Source organism: Cynocephalus volans, chromosome 13 (genome assembly GCF_027409185.1).
Source record: "Cynocephalus volans isolate mCynVol1 chromosome 13, mCynVol1.pri, whole genome shotgun sequence".
In the NCBI taxonomy this organism is placed as follows: domain Eukaryota; kingdom Metazoa; phylum Chordata; class Mammalia; order Dermoptera; family Cynocephalidae; genus Cynocephalus; species Cynocephalus volans.
In genome coordinates, this window is record NC_084472.1 from 27314827 (window position 1) to 27340910 (window position 26084).

Genomic DNA, 26084 nt, shown 5'->3' on the forward strand with positions numbered 1-26084 from the left:
TCAGTTTTACCAGACCTTCCAATTTTTCAAGAGAAGTCACAAATTTGCATTTGGGGTAAAATGTCCTGATTTTTAATGTAGCAATTTATTCATAACTTTTTCAGCTGTAAAAGTCTCTGCTCCCTCCACACTCTGTCCCCCAAATTCAGACCATATCTGGCCAAAAAAACGAAGTTTTATTCGTGTGACTTTTAAAATAAGTTTTTGCTCTGTTATATTTAATAAAACTTGGCAAGTAAAAGAGCATACTTCTCCACTTTAAGTATACAGTTCCTTAACTATTATATAAGGAATAATATTGACCTGGAACAGAATTACATTGGTTGAGAGTATTTGCATATTTTCTCCCAGATTATCTGACATCATTATTAAACATCTTCCTTAGTTACAGTGCCCTGATCTTGTTCAGCTAGCATACTCAGTTAAAAAACTACATTTCTCACTCTCCCTTGCAGATAGGCATGTATATATGACTTTCTCCCAAAGGTATGTAGTAAGTACAGAAGTTGTTGAGGGGATCTTCTAGAAGAGATTTCTAAAAACAAAGGCTCCACCCTTCCTCTCCCTTTCTACTTTAGACACGGGTATGATGGCTAGAGTTGCATTAGTCATCTTGTGATTTGTACAAAAAACAGTTGAAGAAAAACAGAGAAGCCTCCTTGGACATTGATGGCATTAAGAAGCCTCCATGTGAGTCTAAGACTTTAAACTTGTTTTATATTAAAGAAAAGTAAGCTTTTACCTTATTTAAGCTACTGTTATTTCTGTTACCAGCAGGCTGACACTAGTCCTAGATGATTCATTGAGATCATTTAAAAAAAGACAACAAAAAAAACCTTTCTATACAGTCTATAATGTGGAACAACAGAATTCCAACTCAGTCAATTGGAATATGAAATCAGCATTTATCATACAGCAGAACCACAAAACTCTCTTTGTCACATGCTGAAACCACCACAACTTTCTGTTTGTTAACTCACCTTTACTCAAGTATGCATAAAAAAAGTTTTGAATTGTGATGGAAATTCATTGAATTAATAGGGAAAAAAATTATTTACTTTTATTTAGCTTTACATTGATTAACTGAAGAATGAGAACATCCTACAGGCTATTAGAATGCAACCAAATATTGAATCTCTCAGACTTAAGGAAATACGTCTATTTGATCATGCTATGTATAGAAATAGATGACAAAGTGGTGGAAATAGTGTATCAATTTTAGAATGTGTGTATTTAGAAGAGATGTTTTTATCTAAATTTTTAATTTAATGGAATAATTAAATATTAAATGCCATGTATATAAAAAAGCAAATAAAAACCACTGTTAAACACGGATATAAGAGAAAATAAAATGATAAATGCAACATCATCTGTGCATGAAACAATATCATAGTACTGTTGATAAAACCAACAAATAAAATCTTCTTTAGAGTGGATGAGCTGAAGGTTTGAAGTAAATGAGATCCAATGACTCGATGAAGATCAGACATCAGGTTAATAGAAGAATCCAGCTCTCCTGACTGCTAGATCAGTGGCTTCCTACAAAGTCAGGCTTTAAGGATGGAGGAGACGGGCCGAACCCGTGGCGCACTTGGTAGAGTGCTGCGCTGGGAGCGCGGCAACGCTCCCGCCGCGGGTTCGGATCCTATATAGGACTGACCAGTGCACTCACTGGCTGAGTGCCGGTCACGAAAAAACGACAAAAAAAAAAAAAAAAAAAAAAAAAAGGATGGAGGAGAGGATTTTCAAGTGACCCATTATCATTTTTTATTTTCATGAAATAATTAATATTCTCCTTTGCTGATCAGAAAACACTGGATTCAAGGATCATCATTTTTGAGCTCTTAACCAGAGGAAAATGAGTTCCCAAAGCAGATGAACTCCATTGAATTGTAACTTGGGTAAAACAATCCTTTCCATCCAATCTCTGTTCTCTCCCCATGTCAGATTAGATTCAGCTACATGTAACAGAAAACCTATGGGTTAAACACAAAAAGGTTAATTCACTCACATACTCCAATACTCATATTATGTCACAGTTAGATGCAAAGTTCATACAATTATCTAGATACATGTAATACTGAGTGGAAGGTCACTGCTTTGTTGGTGGTGTGGGAAGGAGTTGAATTTGGGTCAACAACTGAGCTGGGACAAATTCCCTTACCATAGGGTAGCTATGCACCTGCTGCCTGAAGCTTCCTGTGTTGCTCACTCTGATTGACTAATTGTGTTGTTCATCTATTAGTTTTTGCTGTCTTTCCTCTCACCTAATCATTTATGCAGTGCTTATCAAAGTTTCCGTGCATAGAGATCTCTTGGGGATCCTGCTAAAATGATGTGGAGTATACTATCATTTATAAAGCAAATATATTTCACAGTGCCTAGTTTCCGAAGCCCTGTACTTTCAGGTTTAACCTAACTTTTTAAAATTACATATAGAAATGTTAAGCTTGCAAACAGGAAACCTTCCCCAGGCTAAAGTCTCTGTTGTGGATGTAGAATTGTAACAGAGCAAAGTTGCTAGCTCTCAAGGACAGATATGTTAAGAAAGTTGCTTTATTGTCATGTAAAAATACTGAGGAAACTGCTGTAGGAAAACACAGTATTTGCTGAGAACAAGCTTTTGTTGGTGGACCGACTTAACCTTTTGCAAATTGCATTATGGAATGTCACTTTGTTATTTCACTGATGTTACCAGCTTCTATTGTTAAACTATACTTAGCCATAACTCCACCTATGTTCCTTTTCTGTAACTTTCTGGTTTGGAGAATAAATACTGAGACAGAACCCCAGTTCAGGGTTAATTTCCCAAGGAGGAATGCCTCTCTCTTGAGGGTTCTGGGAAGTTAACCCCTTCGGGATGCCTCACTGCTCAGAAGAAATGGGCTTTGAGTAATCCTTTTTGCATCTCTGTCACCCATGTGAGGCAAAGCAACAAAATGCATATTTGGACACTGTATGTCTGAGGTGAGGCCTGAGACTCTGCTTTCCTAACAAGTTCTCAGGTGATGCCAGTGCTGCTGGTTTGCAGACAGCCTTGAGTACCAACAAACTAGTGCTGAGATGAAGATATGTAATAAGCACAGGTATTCTCAAACTTGACAGTAATTTTTTTTTTTTTTTTTAAAGCCTGGAGTGGCTTTTTTAAACCAAATCACTGGCTCTCACCTTCAGAGTTTCCTGTTTAGTAGAACTGGGCTAGGGACCCAAGAATTTGCATTTTTAACAAGTTCCCAGGTGATGGTGATCCTGCTGGTCCAGGAATCACACCTCCAGAACCAGAGATTCAGAATTTTAATATGGATCTCACAGAGATGAGAAATATGGTGGGCATAGAAGAGTAAAACATCCCTCTTGTGGGACAGATGCCTACTGTGGATGGAATGTATTCATGATCTTGGATTTTAAGGGAGATTTTGAACTATATAAATGTCATCTGCTCCTTAATTCCTAATTTTCTATATATTTTAGGAGAGGCAAAGCCAAATAAGGAAATCCTTTAATTTCCACTTTGGATTGGAGGGTTTCTCTTAGATTTTCTTGAACGTTGCTGGTAGAAAATTCTCTACATGAACTTTAGGTATGAATTCTAGGGAAAACCTCATATATCTCAAATGAAGCCTTGAAATTTATTTTTACTAATTGGTAATCCCACATTATATCATTTAAAATTCCCTAAACATGGGTAAATAAAACTCCACAGTTACAGGTATTAATTGTTGCAGACTGATAACTAAATCTTAAAAATTTTGAAATTATATGTATTCCCAGAAAAAAATGCAGACTTGAGGAAGGCCACACTTGTTTTTAGTTGTTTTTTTCTAAAAGTTATCAAATAAACAACTTTAAATTGTGTAGATTGGTTTATCAAAGGATATTTTTTCCCATAAATCAAAAAACGTAAGTTTAAGAGGTGGAGATTTTAAAATAATAATAATAAAAAATTTAGGTTTAAATAAAATAAAAAATTATTTTATTAAATAATAAAATGTATATTAATATACTTCACACATCTGTTTTCATAATGCTTCTCATACTTTGTCTAATTATGCATATTTGAAGATGGTTATTAATTTATTGTTGGTAGGAAGAATTTGGGGTAATATAAGTGTGGTTTTTTATGCAAACACTATCCTTTCAAAGAGTTTTACAAAATTATGCTCAATCTTACTAGGCTCTACAGAATACATAAGGGTCTATCTATTCTTAGTCATGCTTTTTCATGCTATATTTCTTTTTTCTACATAAGGAAAAAGACAAATGCAGTGTCTGGCCAAATACAATGTTGCTTCAGATTTATTAGAAAAGCATATAAAACAGACAAGAAGAAATGCAGCCACGTACATTGCTTCATTACCCTAATTTCATTTAGGATTTTCCACTAGTGCCGGACTTTTATAACTAACATACCATAAAAAGGGAGTTAGCTTTTCTGTGATAATAAAAATCTTCAACTCTATTTTGAGCATTTTCCAAATAACATAGCATATGAAATTTTCTACAAGTAAACATATGCATAGATATCAAGTTTTATAAAATACTTTTAATAAACCCAGGAGCAATTAAAAGTTCAGTAAGCTTAGGAAGTGTTTAATAAAGATCACTTACAAAAATATGGAGATTTTCATGTTTCTTGGTGTTCCCATGAATTTTTTTCACATAAATATTTGAGATTTGAATGAAGATAAGGAAAATTAAATTGTATATTGAAAGAAAGTGAGCCGGGATGCCGGGTACCATTCAAGCTTTATTAAAGGAAAAATATCTGCCAGTCTGCACCCAAAGTGGGGGCGGGGGCAGCCTGAGGCTGCCCTGAAAATGGAGGACAGCTGCTAACCTAGGGTGGTGGGAGCTTATATTGGTATGTTGGCACCAAGAGCTGGGTGATGTAATTCCGAGGTGGGGATTGAGTTAGGTCATGGGGATGGAGAGTTCTGCACACGTGGAAATGCCAAAAGTTTCGTTTTCTCCAAAACCATAAGGTTCTTGTAAAAAGAGAATGGGGGAGGGGAGGGGAGCAGGTGGATGGTGCCATTTTGTACTTGGGCTTGTCTAAAATGGCGCTGGTTATGTTGCACATCTATTATATATTTTCCACACTATAGATTTAATTATAGAAAAACAATTTATGACTATTAACTTATTGACAATTAACTTATACAAAATAAATCCATGAAATACACTGTTTTATTAACAAACTAAATTTGTAAACAGTCCAGTGGAGTTTCATAAATTTAATCAATCATACAATTAGCATTGAATTTGGGGTGTAGACAAAGACTTTTTATTGCTTAAATGAAAGACAATGATAGTTTCCCTGTGAGATAAATTTTAATGGTGTTTTGAAAGCATTTTAAATAACCCTAACTGCTTAATACAAATTCATTTCCCACATTTTCTATTAATTCCTCTCATTCTTTTAGAGTGTCTTCTCTTGCTGACTGGGAAATCTATCTTTGGACATTAATTGTACTTTTATGTTCAGATATGCATTTTCTCTTTCATACTTAAGCAAGTATAAGAGAAATATGAAGACAAATAAACACATAAGTGAAAGTTCAGCTAATGATTTTTAATTGCTTCTAGAACATTCCATAACTACATTCAAGAATATAATTTATTATATTACAATATATTTCTAAATTTATAATATTATATTTTAAAATTTCAGAACTGGTATCATTCTCAGAGTAACATGTATATCAGACAACAGAAATTGAATTATCCTAAAAAATTATCTTACAACGGCTGTAAAAAACATACATTATGTATACCTTATAAGATGAAATCTGACTTATTAAAATCACTTTTTTCTTTTGCTCCAGTATTAAATTTATATCAAGAAGCGCCTTTAATTAGAAATTGTAATTAAGAATAAGAAGAGTAGGCACAAATTTAAAAGAAACACTTATTTTTTTTTCGTAGTTAACTAGTTAATAGATTTTTTAAAAAAACAACAATAAGTTTTTTTCTGGATGAGAAATTTCAATGTGATGTAGCATGTTATTGCTTATAGATTTGTAGAGTTTGCCACAAATGACTACTAAAACATTTAAATGTATAGTTTCTTTTTAGATTAATAAAATTGATATCCTATTAAAATGTTATATTTTCAAAATATTTTATTTATTCCTGTATCTTTTTATTTGTCCATTGTTCAACACATGTTTGGTATGTGTTGCTGTAATAGATTTAAATTTTTTAACATACATGCCAGACACTGTTTCTGATTTTCCATTTTCTTAAAGTAATTACCAGTGTGCACTGAGTATTAAGTTCCAATATGGATGGTAATTCAATCCGTGGCATATTCAAAGTGCCAAGCTCCGTGTATCAGGGTTGCAGCCTAATGTCTTTAGGGCTGCTTTTACAAATGCTTGGAGATGCCAGGTGAAAGCCACAAAGATGGTAGGCCTATGTGAAACTGGAAAGTGAATGATTTGCCAAAGTATTTATATTTTTAAAAAGTTAGTAGTAAATCATGTTGAACAATCAAACATATCTATGAGTGTAAGTCAACCCATGGGCCTCAGGAGTGCAATTCTTTCGTGGAAATACTCTCATGCAATGCTTGTAAAATCTCAGCAGCTCAAGTTGCTGCGAGCTTGTTCTGCACCACGTCTTTCCAAAAATCCTAGAAGCTGTAGGAAACTGATAACACACCCCCACAAGCAGAGATCCAAGGACCAAGCTCTGAAGCCTTCTGAAAGAAAACAATGCTAGGAGCACCTCCAAGGAGTAAAAAATGTAGTGAGAAATGAGCTTATTTACCAAACCGAAGACTTCAGCTGAGAATATTTAAAACACTCTTTTAAGCCACTCAGGTAGAGAGGAAGCAATTCTCTTGCACCAAAGAAAATATTTCTAGAAGCATAATTCTCCCCAAGATTTAGAAGAAAATATTAATTGGTACATCTAATATGAAAATTTATTTTCCATTAGTCTCCACAATACCCAAGTCTCCCACATACTTTTGCATTGCACACAAAGTAACACAAGTTTTCAAACACAAATTGAAGGTTCAAGAAAGCATACAGAACAATCTTGAAAAGGGCAAAATTTACATGCATAGAAAAGGAAAACCTTTATTTTCAGAGACCATGGAAGTTAAATCAGAGAAGGAGAATTTAGGGGAGCCTCATATTTATAATACCCTTACCTATACATGACTTGAAGTTTACCTCCAATAAACAAAAACATTAGCAGATACTGCTATCTATCATTTTACATTCAATAAACTCCTACATATGCATTTGTAGATGTTACTCTATTAAAAGGCACATTTACGTCTTTACACATGTCTTTGCTAATGTCCTAAATTTGGGTTCCAGATGATCTAGAAACTCCAGCCCCTCTTCCTCCTGCCGATCGCTGCAGCAGCCTACCGAGCCGGCCACAGACCCTTTGCCTTCATAGTGATAGGAACGAACGTAGTCTTCAGAATGTTTATGCTCCTCATCTTGTCCACACAGATACACTTTCTGTTTTGAAAAAGAGCACATTTTATTATTTTTTTAAAAACACCTAAACATATTAGCATAAAAATAATGTCTTTGATTTACCTTTTACTGTTTAATTTTTAATCAGAGTGTGTCCTCTAATGGATTCCTACATATAAAAAATGCACATGATTGGTCTGTATCATATTCATTCTTAAAATATAGCAAATAAATAAATGCTCTTAGTGAACACATTTATGAAAATTATTGCTACACATATATCACACAATTAACAAAATTTCCCATTTGAATATGTATAGTTGAAATTTACCTCTGTAACTTCTTCAGATATTTGGAGAAAACCACATAGATTATGGTTCTTATGTTTATACACTATTACATAGCTACAATAGTGTAACATATTAAACTGGCTAATATTAACCTATGCTGATTTATCTGAACATAAGACAAAACAAGGAACTAAACCCAAAATAAAATTTAACAATCTGTAGTTGATTTTGATAGCCAGGACTTCATAATCACATGAAGAACTCAAGCACACAGAAAAATGTTTATAATTTATGATCCATTCATTACTTTATAACAAATATGTCCCTCCAGATGATTTCCCTGGTAATTTTTAGATAAGATGCTATCAGTCTTTTATCAATAAAAAAGTGATGGTTTCCAGGTGTATGAGGAATAAAACTTCAGGAAATCCTGATTTATAAATAGTGTTTAACTTTCATTTAATATGAACTTGAAGACACTGGGACTTACTTCGCCAAGCCGAGGCTGTGTGAAACTCTGCCAGTCGGTGTATGCATATCTGCCGGTATCTGTTACTCCCTGCCCTATCCCCTTGCCGGATTCTAAGGTCTGGTGTCCACCTCCTTTGCTGGAATCCAAAGTGTAGCCTCCTTTGACCATCTCAAAACTTTGCTGTGTTTTGATTCCTTGGCCACCAAGAGTACCAACAGACATGCTTGTGTCACAAATGTTGGATGTCTGTGTGGGGAGTCTAATATTTGCTTCCTGAAAATAAAGTTAGAGTTATAAAATGAATGAATCAAATTGAAACTAACATTTCACTTTTCATGTCTTTCCTACCACAGGCAAATTACTTACCTGCTGTGCCTCTCGGTTCCCATACATAAAACCAGGATAATAAGAGTACCCATATCTTATGTGTTATGGGTTGAATGTGTCCCCTAAAAATTCATATGATGAAGTGCTAATCCCCACTGACTCAGAATGTGACTTTATTTGGAAATAGGGTCATCATAAATGTAATCGATTAAGTTAAGATGGGGTCATACTGGATTAGAGCAGTTCTCTAATCTAATATGACCAACATCCTTATAAAAAGGGAAAATTTGGACAGAGACACACATACAGAGAATGTCATGTGAAGACTTGATATATGCTGGCAGAAGCCAAAGAACTACCAAAAGCTAGAAGAAAGGCCTGGAAAAGATCCTTCTCTAGAGCCCTCAGAAAGAGCATGGCCCTGCCAACACCTTAATCTTTGATTTCTAGCCTCCAGAGCTGTGAGAGAATACATTTCTATTGTTTAAGTCTCTCAGTTTGTTGTGGCAGCCCTAATACAATGGGATTGTGAAGCTTAAATAAATTAAAATATGCGAGGAACTTGGAACTTTCATTGAGTGCATAGAAAACACTCAATAAATATTAGCTGTTATTATTTCTAATTTTCTGTAATAATCCAACTGTCATTATTGGATCACCATACAACTCAAAGGGACGTGAAATCTGATTTACCATCACTTCTTCTCCAGGTCCTTCAGTATTTGATACAATTAAATTTTGCTGGGCTACATCTTCTGGAAAACATTTCTTTACTGTTCTCTTAGCAGTAACACAGAAACATGTAAACAAAATACCTAAAAAATAAAAAAAGTTGATATAAAATAGTATTTTTTCATGCTGCTATATATAAATCATTTAATTATATGATTTTTTAAAGATTCTTTGCAGAACTTTTAAAAATTAATCTTATAAATTGAGATCTCTTTGAATCATAAAATTTAAAACAAAATATTTTTTAATATTTATTAATATATAGACATTATATATATATATGTCTTAGTGATTATATATATATATGTATGTATATACATATGTCTTAATGAGATTAATAATAGTTTTCTTTCCAGGTCCAGAATTAATTTATGTGTCTCTTATTTCCTCTACATTAAAACAGTAACTTCGTTTGACTGAAATTTAAGATAATATTATTGGTATTTTAAATCATGCAGAACACACTTAAAAACTTACAGGCTTAGAATAACAAAACAAAGAACATTAGACCTAAATACAAACAAGAAAGGCAACTGCATAAAATCAGTGTCTGGTTTTGAAAGTGTACATCAACTGATGCAGTGTTAGGAAGAACATCCAGTTTAATCTGAAACTCAAATCAATAAATAGGACATAGTACAGATTATGGGAAGAGTCTGTAAATGCAAACGGGTTTTGTGTGTGTGTGTGTGTGTGTGTGTGTGTGAGAGAGAGAGAGAGAGAGAGAGAGAGAAGGAAAGGGAAAAAAAGAAAGAAAAAGAAATAAAGACTTAAGTGTGGGCAATGTTTCCATAACTTTTGCATCTCCAGAAAACAATTTGCAGAATGCAACAGCTTAGCATCCTTTGCATGCGTTACTTTTCCTCAGTGACCCATACAATCATTTTCCACTCACAGGAGTCTTCTTGTGATGTCTGTTAAATTGCTTAATCAATAATATGGAGCATTAATATCACAGCAAATTTTGGAACAACCTGTTTTCACTAATTCTTTTGTATGTATGTATTCCCTACATAAACTTGGCATTTTGAAAGACTATACTGTTTTATATGAGAGGGAATGAATCATTTTATCCAATCTCTTCATTTTACCTATAAAAAAATGAGTTCAAAGAAGAAGAAATGATTTACTCAATGTCTCACAGCTAATTAGTGAAGAACTGAGGCTACCTCCTCTGAAACTTACTTTAAATTTAACCTGCTGTTACTGGTGTTTATTCTATGACTCAGAGCCCCAAGTCACAAAGTAGATATGAGATTTTAAAAAGGACACATTTGTCGAAGGTCACAAATATCATTGATATAAAAAACTGCCAAATATTTTTAAGATATTAGATAAAATTTTAGATAATACATTCTAGATGATTATACTTACATAACAACAATGCAGAACCCAAGACCATGGCAAGAATAGCCCATCTTCCAAGTATTACATTTGATGGTTTAACATCTCTCTCGCCTTTAACACTCATTCTACAATCAGATGGAGTTGTACAGTCACACACCCTTACTGATAACACATGTTTTTTACCAAAGCCATGTCTGTCATTTATTTGGATAGGCACAGAGTAATAATTATAATCAAGATTATGCTGTTGACGAAGAACGGCAGTTTGACCTAGAGTAAAAAAAACAGAGAAAATATGTATTGGTATGACCTTTCAATAGCAATATTATTCCTACATGGTAATCCTGGAGGAGGGAGGGAATTAATCTAAAAGAAAAACTCTAAGCTCTAATGGTTCACTTTTTTTCCTTAAAAATGATTTTGATTTCTCAGAAAACCAGGAAAAATAATTAATATTGCTTTATGTTCATGTTGGACTAATCTATACTTAACATGTTACTCAAATGTTCACTTGAATGGATTCATATATTTTCTTTAAAGATATTCAGGAATAAGTCTGAGATTAACATAAATATATTTATTTTTTTAAAAGCAAGGTATTATTCTTTTTGTAGGATCAATAAAATGAATATGTGTTCATTTTGATGAACTAAGGTGAAAGCCAGGATTATCAACCATCTTTAGCCCTTATTGATTCCAAGGTTTAGCATAATTACATACCATCCTCCTTTGTTTCTAGAGTCCAAAATTTTTTGGCAGAATTATCCAGAAAGAATTGAAAAGGTGGACCATTGTCAGGCCCATCCAGATCTACAGGTTTCAGAACAGCAAAATCCGTATTATGCTGACAAATGGTCACTTCTTTGTCAATTTGCGGTGTGTGATCATTATCGTCCTCCAGAAGAACAACTAAAGTTCCAGTGCAAGATCGGCCAACTAAGATCAATTAAAAATAGGTTATTTATTCACTTAAAAATGTGTTCTATTTCAACAATTCATATAGTACACATTTTACATCTGCTTTCTATTGGCTGTCTAACTTGAGTTCACATGCATGTTTCCTGGATCTCAGACACCATTACTACAAAATAGTGACACGTCATTTTTCCTTGAAGACTGGTGGCTGGATCAGATGATCTCTTCAGGTGCTTTTCAAAACTAAAAGGTATGAGATTATGAGAAATTTCACTGCAGAATAATATGCTGAATTATATCTCTCTTTGTGAAGAGCATACATTCATCCGCAGAATACAAATACTTTACATTTGCTCATCAATCACCTTTTCAGCTTCTTCTCATTTTCCTCATATACTGTTTGCGCAAATCTTGTAAAACTTCTCATTCAATCCACTATATGCCATTCTTCCTGTCTGCTGTGGTGCATTCTGTTACCACTGCCAGGAATGCTTTCCTTTCCCTCTTTGCCTGTTAAAACCCTTGCTGTGACTTCTAGAAACAATGGCACCCATATTCTTCTTTGACTTCTCAGAATACTTTGCTCATACCTTGGCTCACACTGAGCTGTGAACATGTTAATAGTGACATACTAAGTTGTATTCATCTTGAGAGTCTTGTGATATGCTCATTACTTCTTGGCTAACTTAATACTGATACCTTAGACATAATGCTGTTACTATTTTTATACTTTGAGAAAATGTAATGAAATAAGCCAGAAAAATAAATTTTCAACTCCATCCTAATGCAATCACCATGTTCTTGACCATAGAAACTGTCTCTTATTCATCTGTCTCTCACCACTATTATTGGCCTAAGACTTCCTACATAAATCTTGATAAATATTTTTAATTAAAATAGTGTCCATAATTTGTGTTTAAGAGATAATGAAGTTCAGAAACATGTTCAAATTCTACCACTTGTGAAAGTATAATAAACTACAGCAAATGGTAAAGTTCAAAAACTAAAATAAACTGAAAGTAATTGATGCAATTTCTTATTTTTTAATGTTTTGAATACTGGTCTAAATTTTGAAACATATAAGTCGAATTTATCATAAAGAATATTATAAGTCAAATGCAAATATAATCTTTTTTTATCTTTGGAAAAAAAAATGGAACACCACAAATTTGACTGTCATCTTTGTGCAGGGATTATGCTAATCTCCTCTGTTTCATTCCAATGTTAGCATATGTGCTGCTGATAAGACAGTTTATTTCTATTTTGTTTGAAAAAACCCCTAAACCACATCATGTAGTGTATTTCAGGGACTTCTTTTTTTTTTCATATTGGATAACTATAAAATTAATTTATTCAAAGTGACTTTTAAACTACTTATATAAAGTAACTACTTTAGTATACTTATTTTAAAGCTATTTCATCTGAACAAGTTTTTAAATATCTGGAAATAAAAGAGGGATATAGCTATTAGAAGAAGAAATATGTAAAAGCATGTAAATATTTTGAGATGGCCAGAAAGCAATAAATAATTCTAAATACAAGTAACAACTTAAAATTCAGCAAACTAACAAAGAAATGAGTAATGTAAAAATAGAAGCCTTTTTAACTAAAAATGTAGTTGCAAACACCACACATGACTTGACATGATTTTGCCTTTTTAAATTTTGCCTTTTAAAATTTAAGCAGAGGTGGTGCCAGCACGCGACCCAGCAGGTAGGCCTCATCACCGCCACCCAACTCCATCCCCAGCCTGGCCAAGTGCATGCTGACGAAAGAGGCGGCTCCCCAGAGAGGCCCAAGACCCGAGGTAACCACACACACAAGGCACTAGCGGCCAACTGAGCAGACACTGAGGTAGCCATACCAAACTGGGAACCCCAGAAACATCCTAGCCAGACAGTAGTGTCAAACGAGTGGCCTGTGAAACCCCCTGCCACAATGACTAAACATCAAAGGAAAGATACCAGAAATATGAAAACTCAAGAAAATACACCACCAAAGGGTAATAACTATCAAACTCTAGATCCTATAGAACAAGAAGCCCTTGAAATATCTGACAAGGAATTTCGAGAGATAATTCTAAGAAAACTGAATGAGATACAAGAAAACTCAGCTAGACAACATGGTGAGATGAGGAAAAGTATACAGGATCTGAGAGAAGAAATTTACAAGGAAATCAATGTCCTGAAAAAGATTGTAGCAGAGCTTGCCAAACTGAAGAATTCATTCAACAAAATAAAAAACACAACAGAGAGTTTAACCAGCAGGCTTGCAGAAGTAGAAGAGAGAAATTCTGACCTTGAAGATTGGCTGTTTGAAATAACACAGGCAGACAAAAAAAAGAAAAAAGAATTAAAAGCATTGAAGAAAATCTAAGAGAGATATCAGACAACCTTAAGTGCTCAAATATCTGAGTCATCAGTATTCCAGAAGGGGAGGAAAAAGGAGATTGCATTCAAAACATATTCAACAAAATAGTGGCAGAAAACTTCCCAGTTATTGGAAAAGACACAGATCTGCAGATTCAGGAAGCTCAAAGATCCCCAAATGTATTCAACCCAAAAAGATCTTCTCCAAGACATGCTATAGTCAAATTGGCAAAACTCAAAGACAAAGAGAGAACCTTAAAAGCTGCAAGAGAGAAGCGTCAAATCACCTATAAGAGAGCCCCAATCAGACTAACATCAGACTTTTCATTACAAACCCTAAAAGCCAGAAAGGAATGGGATGATACATTCAAAATACTAAAAGACAGAGATTGCCAGCCAAGAATACTCTACCCTGCAAGGCTATCCTTCCGAAATGAAGGGCAAATAGTATATTTCTCAGACAAATAAAAACTGCAGGAGTTCACTACCACAGGACCACCCTTACAAGAAATTCTCAAAGGAGTACAGGGTTTGGTGCCTGAAAAATAACTACCACTGCCATAAAAACTCAAGAAAAATCAAAACCCATTAGTAAAATACTAATGCTAAAAGTGAAGAGAGAAAAAAAAGTTTATCTACAACCCAAGGACCCAACAAATACAGAAGACAAACCGTAAATCAGAAAGAAAGGAAGAAAAGACCCTTAAGACATCCAAACAAAAATCAATAAAGTGCTAGGGGTAAATCAACACTTTTCAATAACAACTCTTAATGTAAAAGGATTAAATTCCCTAATCAAGAGACACAGACTGACTGACTGGATTAAAAAGGAAAACCCAACTATATGCTGCCTTCAAGAGACCCACCTCACCTGTAAAGACTCACATAGACTAAGAGTGAAAGGATGGAAAAAGATTTGCCATGCAAACAGAAATGAAAAACGAGCTGGAGTAGCTATTCTTATATCTGATAAAATAGACTTTAAACTAAAAACCATAAAAAGAGATAATGAGGGCCACTACATAATGATGAAAGTGTTGATCCATCAAGAAGACATAAGAATCACAAATATATACACACCCAATGTCAGAGCCGCGAGATTTATAAAACAAACTCTATTAGACATAAAAAAGGAAATAAACACTAATACCATAATAGCAGGGGACCTGAACACCCCACTGTCAATATTGGACTGATCATTTAGGGAAAGAATCAGCAGAGAAACACGAGATCTAAACAACATACTAGGCCAATTGGACTTGGCAGATATCTACAGAACATTCCACCCAACAACCTCAGAATATTCATTCTTCTCTTCAGCACATGGATCATTCTCCAGGATAGATCACATGTTAGGTCACAAATCAAGTCTCAACAAATTCAAAAAATTGGAATTATCCCATGTATCTTTTCAGACCACAATGGATTAAAATTAGATAACAAACAAAAATCTGGAAACTATACAAACACATGGAAATTAAACATCATTCTACTTAATGACATATGGGTCCAAGAAGAAATCAAGCAGGAAATCAAAAAAATTTATTGAAAGTAATGAAAATAATGATACATCATATCAAAACCTGTGGGATACTGCAAAAGCAGTACTAAGGGGGAAAATTATCTCATTAAATGCTTACTTCAGAAGAATGGAAAGATGGCAAGTGAACAACCTAACACTTCACCTTAAAGAACTAGAACAAGAACAATCCAAACCCAAAGTTAGCAGACGGAAAGAAATCATTAAGATCAGAGCAGAACTGAATGAAATTGAAACCCAAAACACAATAAAAAGATCAACAAATCAAAAAGTTGGTTTTTTGAAAAGATAAATAAAATTGACAAACCATTAGCATGGCTAACTAAAAAAAGAAGAGAGAAGATCCAAATAACAAATATTAGAAATGAAAAAGGTGATATTACAACTGATACATCTGAAATACAAGGAATCATTAGACACTACTATAAACAACTATATGCCAGCAAATTTGAAAGTCTGGAGGAAATGGATAAATTTCTGGACACACAAAAGCTCCCAAAACTGAGCCAAGAAGATGTAGAAAATCTGAACAGACCAATAACAATAAAGGACATTGACGCTGTTATCAGAAGGATCCCAACAAAAACAAAGCCCAGGACCAGATGGATTCACAGCAGAATTTTACCAAACATTCAAAGAGGAATTGACACCAATTCTTTACAAACTATTCCTAAAGATTCAAACAGACGCAAATCTCCCAAACTCATTCTATGAAGCAAACATCACCCTGATACCAAAACCAGGTAAAGGATACAACTAAAAAAGAAAACTACAGGCCAATATCCTTGATGAATATAGATGCCAAAATCCTCAATAAAATACTAGCTAACAGAATACAGCAACACATACGTAAAATTATACACCACGATCAAGTGGGATTCATCCCAGGGATGCAAGGTTGGTTCAACATACACAAATCAATAAATGCAATACACCATATTAATAAACTCAAACACAAGGACCATATGATCATCTCTATAGATGCTGAAAAAGCATTTAATAAAATTCAACATTCATTCATGACAAAGACCCTCTATAAGTTAGGTATAGATGGAAAGTATCTCAACATAATTAAAGCCATATATGATAAACCCACTGCCAAAATCATCCTGAATGGGGAAAAACTGAATGTTTTTCCTTTAAGAACAGGAACAAGGCAAGGATGCCCACTCTCACCACTCCTATTCAACATAATGTTGGAAGTACTAGCCCCAGAGCAATCAGAGAAGAGAATGAAATAAAGGGCATCCAGATTGGAAAAGATGAAGTCAAACTATCCCTGTTTGCAGATGACATGATCCTATATATCAAACAGCCTAAAGCCTCTACCAAAAAACTCTTGGAGTTCATAAATGATTTCAGCAAAGTTTCAGGATACAAAATCAACACACAAAAATCAGTAGCATTTCTTTTTTTTTTTTTTTTTTTTTTTTTTTTTTTTTTTGTCGTTTTTTCATGACCGGCACTCAGCCAGTGAGTGCACCGGTCCGTCCTATATAGGATCCGAACCCGCGGCGGGAGCGTCGCCGCGCTCCCAGCGCAGCACTCTACCAAGAGCGCCACGGGCTCGGCCCAAAATCAGTAGCATTTCTATTCTGCAATAGTGAACATGCAGAAAGAAAAATCAAGAAAGCTTGCCCATTTACAATAGCCACCAATAAAATAAAATACTTAGGAAATGAGTTAACCAAGGATATGAAAAATCTCTGTAATGAGAATTACAAACCACTGTTCAGAGAAATTAGAGAGGATACAAGAAGATGGAAAGATATCCCATGCTCTTGGATTGGAAGAATCAACATTGTGAAAATGTCCATACTACCCAAAGTGATATACTAATTCAATGCAATCCCCATCAAAATCCCAATGACATTTTTCTCAGAAATGGAAAAAACGATCCAGACATTTATATGGAATAACAAAAGGCCACGCATAGTCAAAGCAATGTGAGCAAAAAAAAATAAAGCTAAAGGCATAACACTACGTGACTTTAAACTATATTTCAAAGCTATAATAACCAAAACAGCATGGTACTGGCATAAAAACAGACACACTGATCAATGGAATAGAATAGAGAATCCAGAAATCAACCCACACACCTACAGCCATCTGATCTTTGTCAAAGGCACCAAGCCTATACACTGGGGAAGAGACTGCCTCTTCAGCAAATGGTGCTGGGATAACTGAATATCCATATGCAGGAGAATGAAACTAGACCCATACCTCTCACCATATACTAAAATCAACTCAAAATGGATTAAATAATGAAATATACACCCCAAAACAATAAAACTTCTTAAAGAAAACATAGGAGAAACACTTCAGAAAGTAGGACCGGGCACAGACTTCATGAATGCGACCCCAAAAGCACTGGAACCAAAGGAAAAATAAACAAATGAGATTATATCAAACTAAAAAGCTTCTGCACAGCAAAAGAAACAATTAGCAGAGTTAAAAGACAACCAACAAAGTGGGAGAAAATATTTGCAAAATATACATCTGACAAAGGATTAATATCCAGAATATACAAGGAACTCAAACAACTTTACAAGAAAAAAACAAGCAACCCAATTAAAAAATGGGCAAAAGAGCTAGACAGACATTTCTCAAAGGAAGATGTACAAATGGCCAACAGACATATGAAAAAATGCTCAACATCACTCAGCATCTGAGAAATGCAAATCAAAACCAAGCTGCCCAGTTAGGGTGGCTAATATCCAAAAGACTGTGAATGATAAATGCTGGCGAGGTTGCAGAGAAAAAAGAACTCTCATACATTGTTGGTGGGACTGCAAAATGGTTCAGCCTCTATGGAAAATGGTATGGAGGTTCCTCAAACAATTGCAGATAGATCTACCATATGACCCAGCTATCCACTGCTAGGAATATACCCAGAGGAATGGGAATCATCAAGTCAAAGGGATACCTGCTCCCCAATGTTCATCACAGCACTCTTTGCAATAGCTAAGAGTTGGAACCAGCCCAGATGTCCATCATCGGATGAGTGGATATGGAAAATGTGGTACATCTGCACAATGGAATACTACTCAGCTATAAAAAAGAATGAAATACTGCCATTTGCAACAACATGGATGGACCTTGAGAGAATTATATTAAGTGAAATGCATCAGGCACAGAAAGAGAAATATGACATGTTCTCACTTATTTGTGGGAGCTAAAAATAAATAAATAAATACACACAAAACGCGGGGGGTGGGGGGGAAGAAGACACAACAATTACAATTCCCTGAAGTTGATATGACCAGCAAACAGAAAGGAAATTGTTGGGAGGGAGGGGGGAGAGGGAGGAGGGAGGGAGGTTTCGGGAATTGGCCACAATAATCAACCACATTGTATACTGACAAAATAAAATAAAATTTGGAATTAAAAAAAAAGTTATAGAGTAGAATTTTTAAAAAGTTAAAAAAATAAAATTTAAGTGGAGAAACTTTCTCTTTATGGAAAAATAAACAGAAATCACACTTTAAAAAGCTACTGAAAATATAGCAACCACAGGAAAGCAAAGCAAAATACATTTAATCTTCTATGCAACCAACATTTATCACATAACGTATTAACTTCTATCACTGTCTCTTTTAAGCATGGTGATAAAGACAAAATGAAAGATGCGTGAAATGATTTAAATGAATGGCATTCAAAGCCAGAGCTGAAATGAAACCTTAGAAGGTTTCTAAAAGTACAAAAGGTTGATAAGTTTACACCTTACCGCTGGGAAATACAGCCAAAAACATGTTGAACATTGTGAGAAGGTAATTGGGTATGTATGTCTACTTCGAAACCTTACTTTAAATTATAGCAAAGGTCAATTATCAATGAGTAATATCACAATAGAAATATTGTGATATTTATTATCAATGAGTAATATCACAATCAGAAGCATCACTATCAGAGCTGTAAAGTGCATCTTGGCTTAAGTAAAATCTAAACTCATGATGCTTCAACAGTAAACTCTGAAAAATAGTAGTTTCCATTGCAACTTAAATGTTTTTCAGTAACCGAAGTTCACTGCGTTATGAATCAGCCCACTTCATACATAGAGTCCTTTAATTAATTGTTGGAAAGTTTTTATATTCTTTCTTATTAAGCTACAATGTGCCTCCTAATAATTCCAACAATTTGTTCATGTTCTTTTTGAACAATACACACAAAGTATTTTTACATGACAACTCAAATATTTGTTATTTTAAGAAAATTCTTCTTATTGAACCCAAAACAAAAATGCATTTTGTGAACTTTTAATCTCAGTTTTCTACATTAAAACTAATTGTTCCAAATGCCAATTATGCACCTGGAATTGTAAAGCTCTTGGCAGTTAAAATGTACAACCTGGACCTGGAAGTTCATGGAACTCTCAAACAACAGAGGAATGACAAATATCAGCACCAGTGATAAGAAAACGTGCCAGTTCTCTACCAGATGCTCAGGACAGCATCTGGGGATGGTTTACCAAAGAAAAAGCATCCTTACACAAAATTGAATTTAGAATCAATCTAGTTAGACAAACAGAATAAACATGAGAAACAATAAAACCCCCCTTTTATAGAGAAGATACATCATATGCGATAACATTCCCAGTAATTAATATTTCCAGATAATTAACATATTATTCACAGGAGTGCTTAAAAGGTATTAAGAAAGAACTGAACAAGACTAGGGGAACAATCACAGAAGTTGTCATTGCCATTGATTCGAAGGAGTTAAGAGACTTAAATTTCAAACAGGAGGGACGCTATTTTAAGAAGGTGTATAGAACAATGCTTTCTAGATTAACAGCAGGGAAACATCCTAACTGACAAAGTGGATCAACACAAGAAATACAAGGAAATATATATATATATATATCAACGGATTAAAGTTCAAAGAAACAAAATCCTTCATATCATCACATGGTTTTCCATTAAAATTTATAACATTCTTATTTTCAGTTTTTCTTGAGCACACCCAAGTTACCTATGACTCTGGGACATAGATTCATACATTCAAAGTTTGCTTGTATTTCTTTTTATACTATGATCACGATACTTATAGACATTGTCCTTTAGCATCAAAAGGCAAAGTTGATTTCTTATATTTTGTTCCCTATAATTTCTTCCTCTCCAAACAATATTTCATTGTTCTTTCATCAAGCTCTGTCAACTCCCCTCCCTTTTATCCTTTAATCTGGACAGCTCTTAACTCCACTTCCAATAATATCCATACATTCTTTTATGATCTACACTTCCAATAATATCCATATATTGTTTTATGAGGAAAGTTTTCATACCATAGAATCTTTTATGAGACTATAATAATACTTAATTGATATTATGTGAAAAATCAGCCTTATCTTATGATTCTTTGTTTCCATGGCATCTTGCCTCGTACTTGGAACTTAAGACAAGCAATGTTTGAGGAAAAAAGGAGTAAATATAAATCCTTTTGCCATCATAATTGTGTTCTTGAACCATTTAAATTGCATTTTTACTTATAAAAGAGAAGCAAATCACCCCAGATAATACAGTAGTGGCGAATTAACTACATTTCTCAGCTAATGTTTTCCCCATTCTTTAGCAGGGTTTTTTCCTAACTATATTAAAACTAGGTGTGAGAGGTATCAAGAGCAAAGGAAGATCATATGCAAATAATTATTTAATGATATTCATATTTAGGTTTTCTTTCAGAGTAATTTTCAGATTTTTGAAACCTGAATGTTTTGGCTCATGGAAATAGTTTCTTAAAACTGCTTGGTCATCTCACTATTTGGAATGTGCAGCACAGTATTTCCACCGCAAGGGTGAAAGGGACAGGACAAGGCTGAGCGAAGAAGTAAGAAAAAACCTGAAGGGGCATATTTGTGTGTGAATGAGCTTGCCCCTCCCGTGTAAACTACAAGCAGCTGGCATCTTCATTAGTTTAACCCTTTGTCTCTCTTTTAGTAGATGTGGCTTTTGTTTTAAAACTATAGAAAAAAGTAGGGGCATAATATCTCAGAAAACATTGTATTTTATTATCAAAGTATCAAGGGACAAAATGTATAAACATAAAAAGTTTCACTTACTTTCAACTTGTGTTCATTTCCATGGGATCTGATATGTATTTATTCACACATTCATCCATTTAATCTAAAGAAATTCGATAATTCTATAGAAAAAGACTATAGCATTGCTATATATATCAGCTAGTTTGTTTTGAGCATCCAACATATATAAATAAAAAGAGGGGAAACCTTCCTGGATCAGGCAGACGGTCAACAAAGTAGATTTTGTTACAAAAATCCAAGTCCATTTGTTTTTGTTATTTCTGACAATTTGCCTCAAGTAGGTAAGTATGTCATTGATGCGATGAAATAAAATAGTATAACTTCTATTTATATTTTTATCATCTTTGTTAGTTTCTATTTTGTGTATTTTTATGGTGTATAAATACATTAGCATAGTGGTACATGTAAATAAATAAAGACACAAGCAAACATTTTTAAAAGTGTTTAGAAACGTCTGTTTAAACACATTAACAAACGGTTTACTGGTAGGATCATATGTTCAAAAGGGCTTTGAGATCACTACTTTATTATATTTGAAGGACATTCCTTTCAGAATGGTTTCTAGAATTAACCTCTGAGAGAACTTGTAAGCCACAGCAAAAGATTTCAGTCATGGTTTGATCATTTCTTTAGAAAATTGTATAAACGATTTGTTCTCTATTAAGAGAAGCTCAGAACAAACCTATCTTGAACCCAACTGTTTTAGGCGGGGTTGAACCCTTTCAGCAAGTTCAAATCATAATAATCTAAACCTGTACTCCTGAAAAGAATGAAGATTCTTGCATACGCCACTGTCTCTGCAGCAGAAATCAAACAACATGGTCCTTGAAACTTAGACTTTGACCATTCACCACTTCCTAGCTTTGCATTACCAGCACACTGGGGCATAAATTGGGTGTTCTAAAATAAAACGAGCAATCATAATGCAAACATTGTTTGAACTAAATTTCATTCTGAAATTTAAAAAATTTCACGCTAAGGTTTTCTTAAAAACATATCCTATATTTATACTTTATTTAAAGAAAAAGGCACTCACCTGTATCCATTGCAACTACTGAAATATTGTATTGGTTGTTTTTCACGAATTTTGATTCTCTATCTAGTACTTTCAGAGTTCTCAGGTCACCAGTGTGTTCATTAATTTCAAACCAGTTATCTTCATCTCCTAACTTCTGATACCTAATTTTTAGAAATCAAATGTAAAGGATCAAACCAAAGAGGAAACATAATCTTAAAATCTTGTCACCCGAAAATCACATACAACTTTCCTAAATTTGAAATCAATTTACATCACAATTAAAATTAAGAAGCTATTTGAAAAAGTAATTACTTTAAGCCTTCGCCATTTCGTGTTTCTGGGTCCGATGCTTTGTATCCAAGGAGCTCTTGGCCAGCTGGGAGGCCGTCTTTACTCTGAATAACTTTCACTGGTGGCTGGCATTCAGGACCCTCATCACTGTCTTTAATTTTAACAGTGACAGTTGCAGTGCACATGGTAGGAGTTTGTGAGTTTGCTGCTTTAGAGAATTGTGCTTCATTAAGAACACCAATTTGCAAAACAACTTGGCGGCTGACTTCATAGTTCAATGGCTGTTCAATAGACATATTTTAATCAGTCAATATACATTCCATAGAAGACTTATGATTATACTTTTGTTTTCGTACAAAGGCAATATCATTTTTACACTTAAAATGTTATCAGAAGTTGGTGCTAATATTATTAAAGACTGATAATTAGCTTCCTAAAATGACAAACTGTCAAATGATAAATTGTTGATTTTAAGATTTAGCCAATTTTTCCCTCACTTTTCTTCTAGAAGATTCTGCCTTCATGTTTCCTTACAAGTTTAAACATTAATAAAAATACAGAATAAGTGTTTGAAAAATTCAAAGTATTTCATTAGTTATCATATAGGATAAGCGTGATAACTAAAGTCACTCCAAGCTAAGTACATAAAATAATTGGATAAAGATTTAGCTATAATAGAGCAGTTATTCAGAATATCTGAGTCAAAAGATCTAATGGTATTATTCAGCAGCACCTTTTCAAAGACATTGTATTTAGGTCTGCTTAGTTCCTGATCAAACTGCTCAGTCCTAAACTGAATGATTAGAAGGAATCCTGAAACAACAGTTAAATAGCAAAGGAAGAGCTCCAAGAGAAAGAAATCTAGAAATAAAAAGAAAGAAAGAAAAGAGAAAGAGAGAATAGGCAGTATAATAACGAAAGGGCATTTTCTAAAAAGAAAACATAATTTCATCATAGAGCTTCTAAGAACATATATTTTCTCTAAGAAATTAATGAGAGAAGATATGGAAGGGGTTAGTAAGAACTATGAGCAGAAGGGCTCAGAAAGGAACCAGGTCCAGTTAATCATCCTGGGAGCCAGTCATTGCAATCAAATTTTAAAAATCCAAAATCACTGGCTATCTAAAATATAGGGGAATTAATGGGAATAGCTGCTGAATATTTAGTACTATGGTCGATCTTACAAAATATATCACAGAGAGGTAAAAGTAAAATATAATGTAAACACGAAAGGAGTTAAGTCAAGAAGTTTGATTTCAAATGGAGATGCTTCCATTTTTTTCTGCTGTGTGTTCTTAAAAAATAGGGATTTGGATGAGTGAGTGTCTGTGACCCCTCCTAAGGCTAATATCTGACTCAACACTCATTATTCAATATTTCTCTGCGTTGGGAGAGAACATTCCCTGGGCTACAAAGTGGAGTGGGGGGAAAGGGGGAGGGAGAGGAAAGTTGGGGATAATTGGGTGGGGGACACAGAGTACAAATGCAATTTGTGGTAATGGGTATGCTGCCAGTATGAATCTAGCTCTCACATCATGGGCACAAGGGGTGACAATCAGCTTTGTATCTCATGAATATTCATAACCAATAAAATATATATATATATTTCTCAGCCTTGGTTTTCCTCATATATAGAGCATGAGCTTTGTACCTGACATGACATTCCTCTAAGAGAGAAAATGAGGGTAAAATAATAAGGAAAAAAAAGTTTATACAACAATGTAAATCATTTCAGCACTGCATTGCAATATTCTAATTATATAGAAATAGGAATTTTTCTTTTTAATATCAATGCCTAAACATAAGTTACAATGCTTTAAAGCACAGCTCGATTATTTTATTTGCTTACCTTGACAACACACAATACTCCTTCATTTGTATTGGGATCTGTGCTAATTTCGAAGTTTCCATTTTCATTTCCTTGTAGGATTGTGTACACAGCCTTTGAGTAAGCAGTGTTTGGCAAATCCTGGTCATGTACCTTCATTCGTAAAATCTCAACATCAATCCTGTTTTCTTCTACTTCTGCAAAATACTGAAGAAATTGTGTCTTATTATTTATAGCCTTAACAACATGGTTTTCTACTTTAAAACCTGTATTTTAAAAAAAAGAAAACAAAATGATGTGGAAATGTGCACTCACATATTAGGAAAGAATTTACAAATTTAATGCATAGTTTACTTCTTTCCTCCTAAACTGCCTTTTCAAGTCCTTCCCATTCTGCAAAGACTACCTCATGTCTTAATTTCTAAACTTCTCTGAGGCAATTTCCTTAATCATTCTATCCCTCATATTTATCTCTTCTCTGAGCCTCTACAATATTTACAGCCTATCTTCCCTTTTTAGACATAATAAGCACTTAATAAATGCTTCATATTAATCTGTTAAGCACTCAATATTTGTAGATAGTGATAACATATATTGATTTCTTATTACTGGATGACTTGTTTTCACACTAAACTTTTTTTATTTACTTTTGATTCACTAGCAAACACTTTGAGGGAAAAGTTTTCCCTTTTTTGAGAAATTAAATCATAGCTTCCCTCAAAAAATATGCTTAAAGAAGCATAATATATTTAAAGACTACAAAACGTAGTAAACCAGAGTTTGCTAGAGATGTAAGATGAATTCATAGAAGGATGACAGACATTGGAGTATAATGGGTCTAGATTCAAATCCTATTTATTCCTTGTACGTGGTCTATATGTATGAAGTTACTTAACAGACCTTCCATTTCCTCCCATGAAATATGGGATAAAACATGTCCTCACACATTGTAAGGATTAATGTAAAAATGACACTAATGTGCCTATCACTGTACTTGTGAGTTTTTCCTTCTTTGACTTGTACTCTGGTATAGATTAATTTGAAAAATGAAAGATTATTCATCAAAAGTTCAGGAAAGAAGAACCATTTCCTGGAAGTATCATCATATATATGGGGGTACTTCACATAAACATATGAGTGGGAAAATAGAGTTGAAAGATAACACAATCTTTCTGTGAACTTTTTAAAGCACCCCCTCATATATCTTACATTGTTACTGCCTATGGGAAAGTCTGTGCATACATGAAACAGAAGATCCTGCATCGGGGGGTGGTGAACCAGCCTGTCCTACGACTCCACTGCAGGGGACTGGAGCAGAGGACAGAAAGCTAGTTCTTTTCATCTTAAGAAATTGAAATGTAGAGGGCCTTTTTTTCCTTTACCCTATAAAAAGAATTTAAGTCCAAGGAATCTGATACAGGAGCTTAACAACCAAGGAAACAGTGTCAAGGGCTAACCAAGTCTTAGGTAGCCAAG

General features: G+C 34.1%; 1 protein-coding gene and 1 non-coding gene across 3 annotated transcripts in view; both read right to left on the minus strand.

Moving 5' to 3' along the window:
- Positions 1-6949: 6949 nt before the first annotated feature.
- The window catches only part of DSC1 (desmocollin 1), a 32598-nt gene continuing 13463 nt past the window's right edge, over positions 6950-26084 (minus strand). Inside the window, exons 9-16 of one of the 2 annotated variants that reach the window (XM_063076879.1) lie at positions 24630-24815; positions 22802-23061; positions 22508-22650; positions 11328-11543; positions 10635-10877; positions 9222-9343; positions 8220-8474; positions 6950-7481 (exon numbers count right to left, since the gene is read on the minus strand). In XM_063076879.1, the coding sequence (XP_062932949.1) occupies positions 7284-7481; positions 8220-8474; positions 9222-9343; positions 10635-10877; positions 11328-11543; positions 22508-22650; positions 22802-23061; positions 24630-24815 (1623 nt within the window). In that variant the 3' untranslated portion in view covers positions 6950-7283. Of the gene's footprint in view, positions 7482-7572; positions 7609-8219; positions 8475-9221; positions 9344-10634; positions 10878-11327; positions 11544-22507; positions 22651-22801; positions 23062-24629; positions 24816-26084 lie in introns of those variants that run through there. The other variant, XM_063076880.1, reaches the window with a different exon arrangement.
- On the minus strand, positions 12668-12771 carry LOC134362253 (U6 spliceosomal RNA). The gene has a single exon (XR_010021534.1). It is a non-coding gene; the product is annotated as a U6 spliceosomal RNA (small nuclear RNA).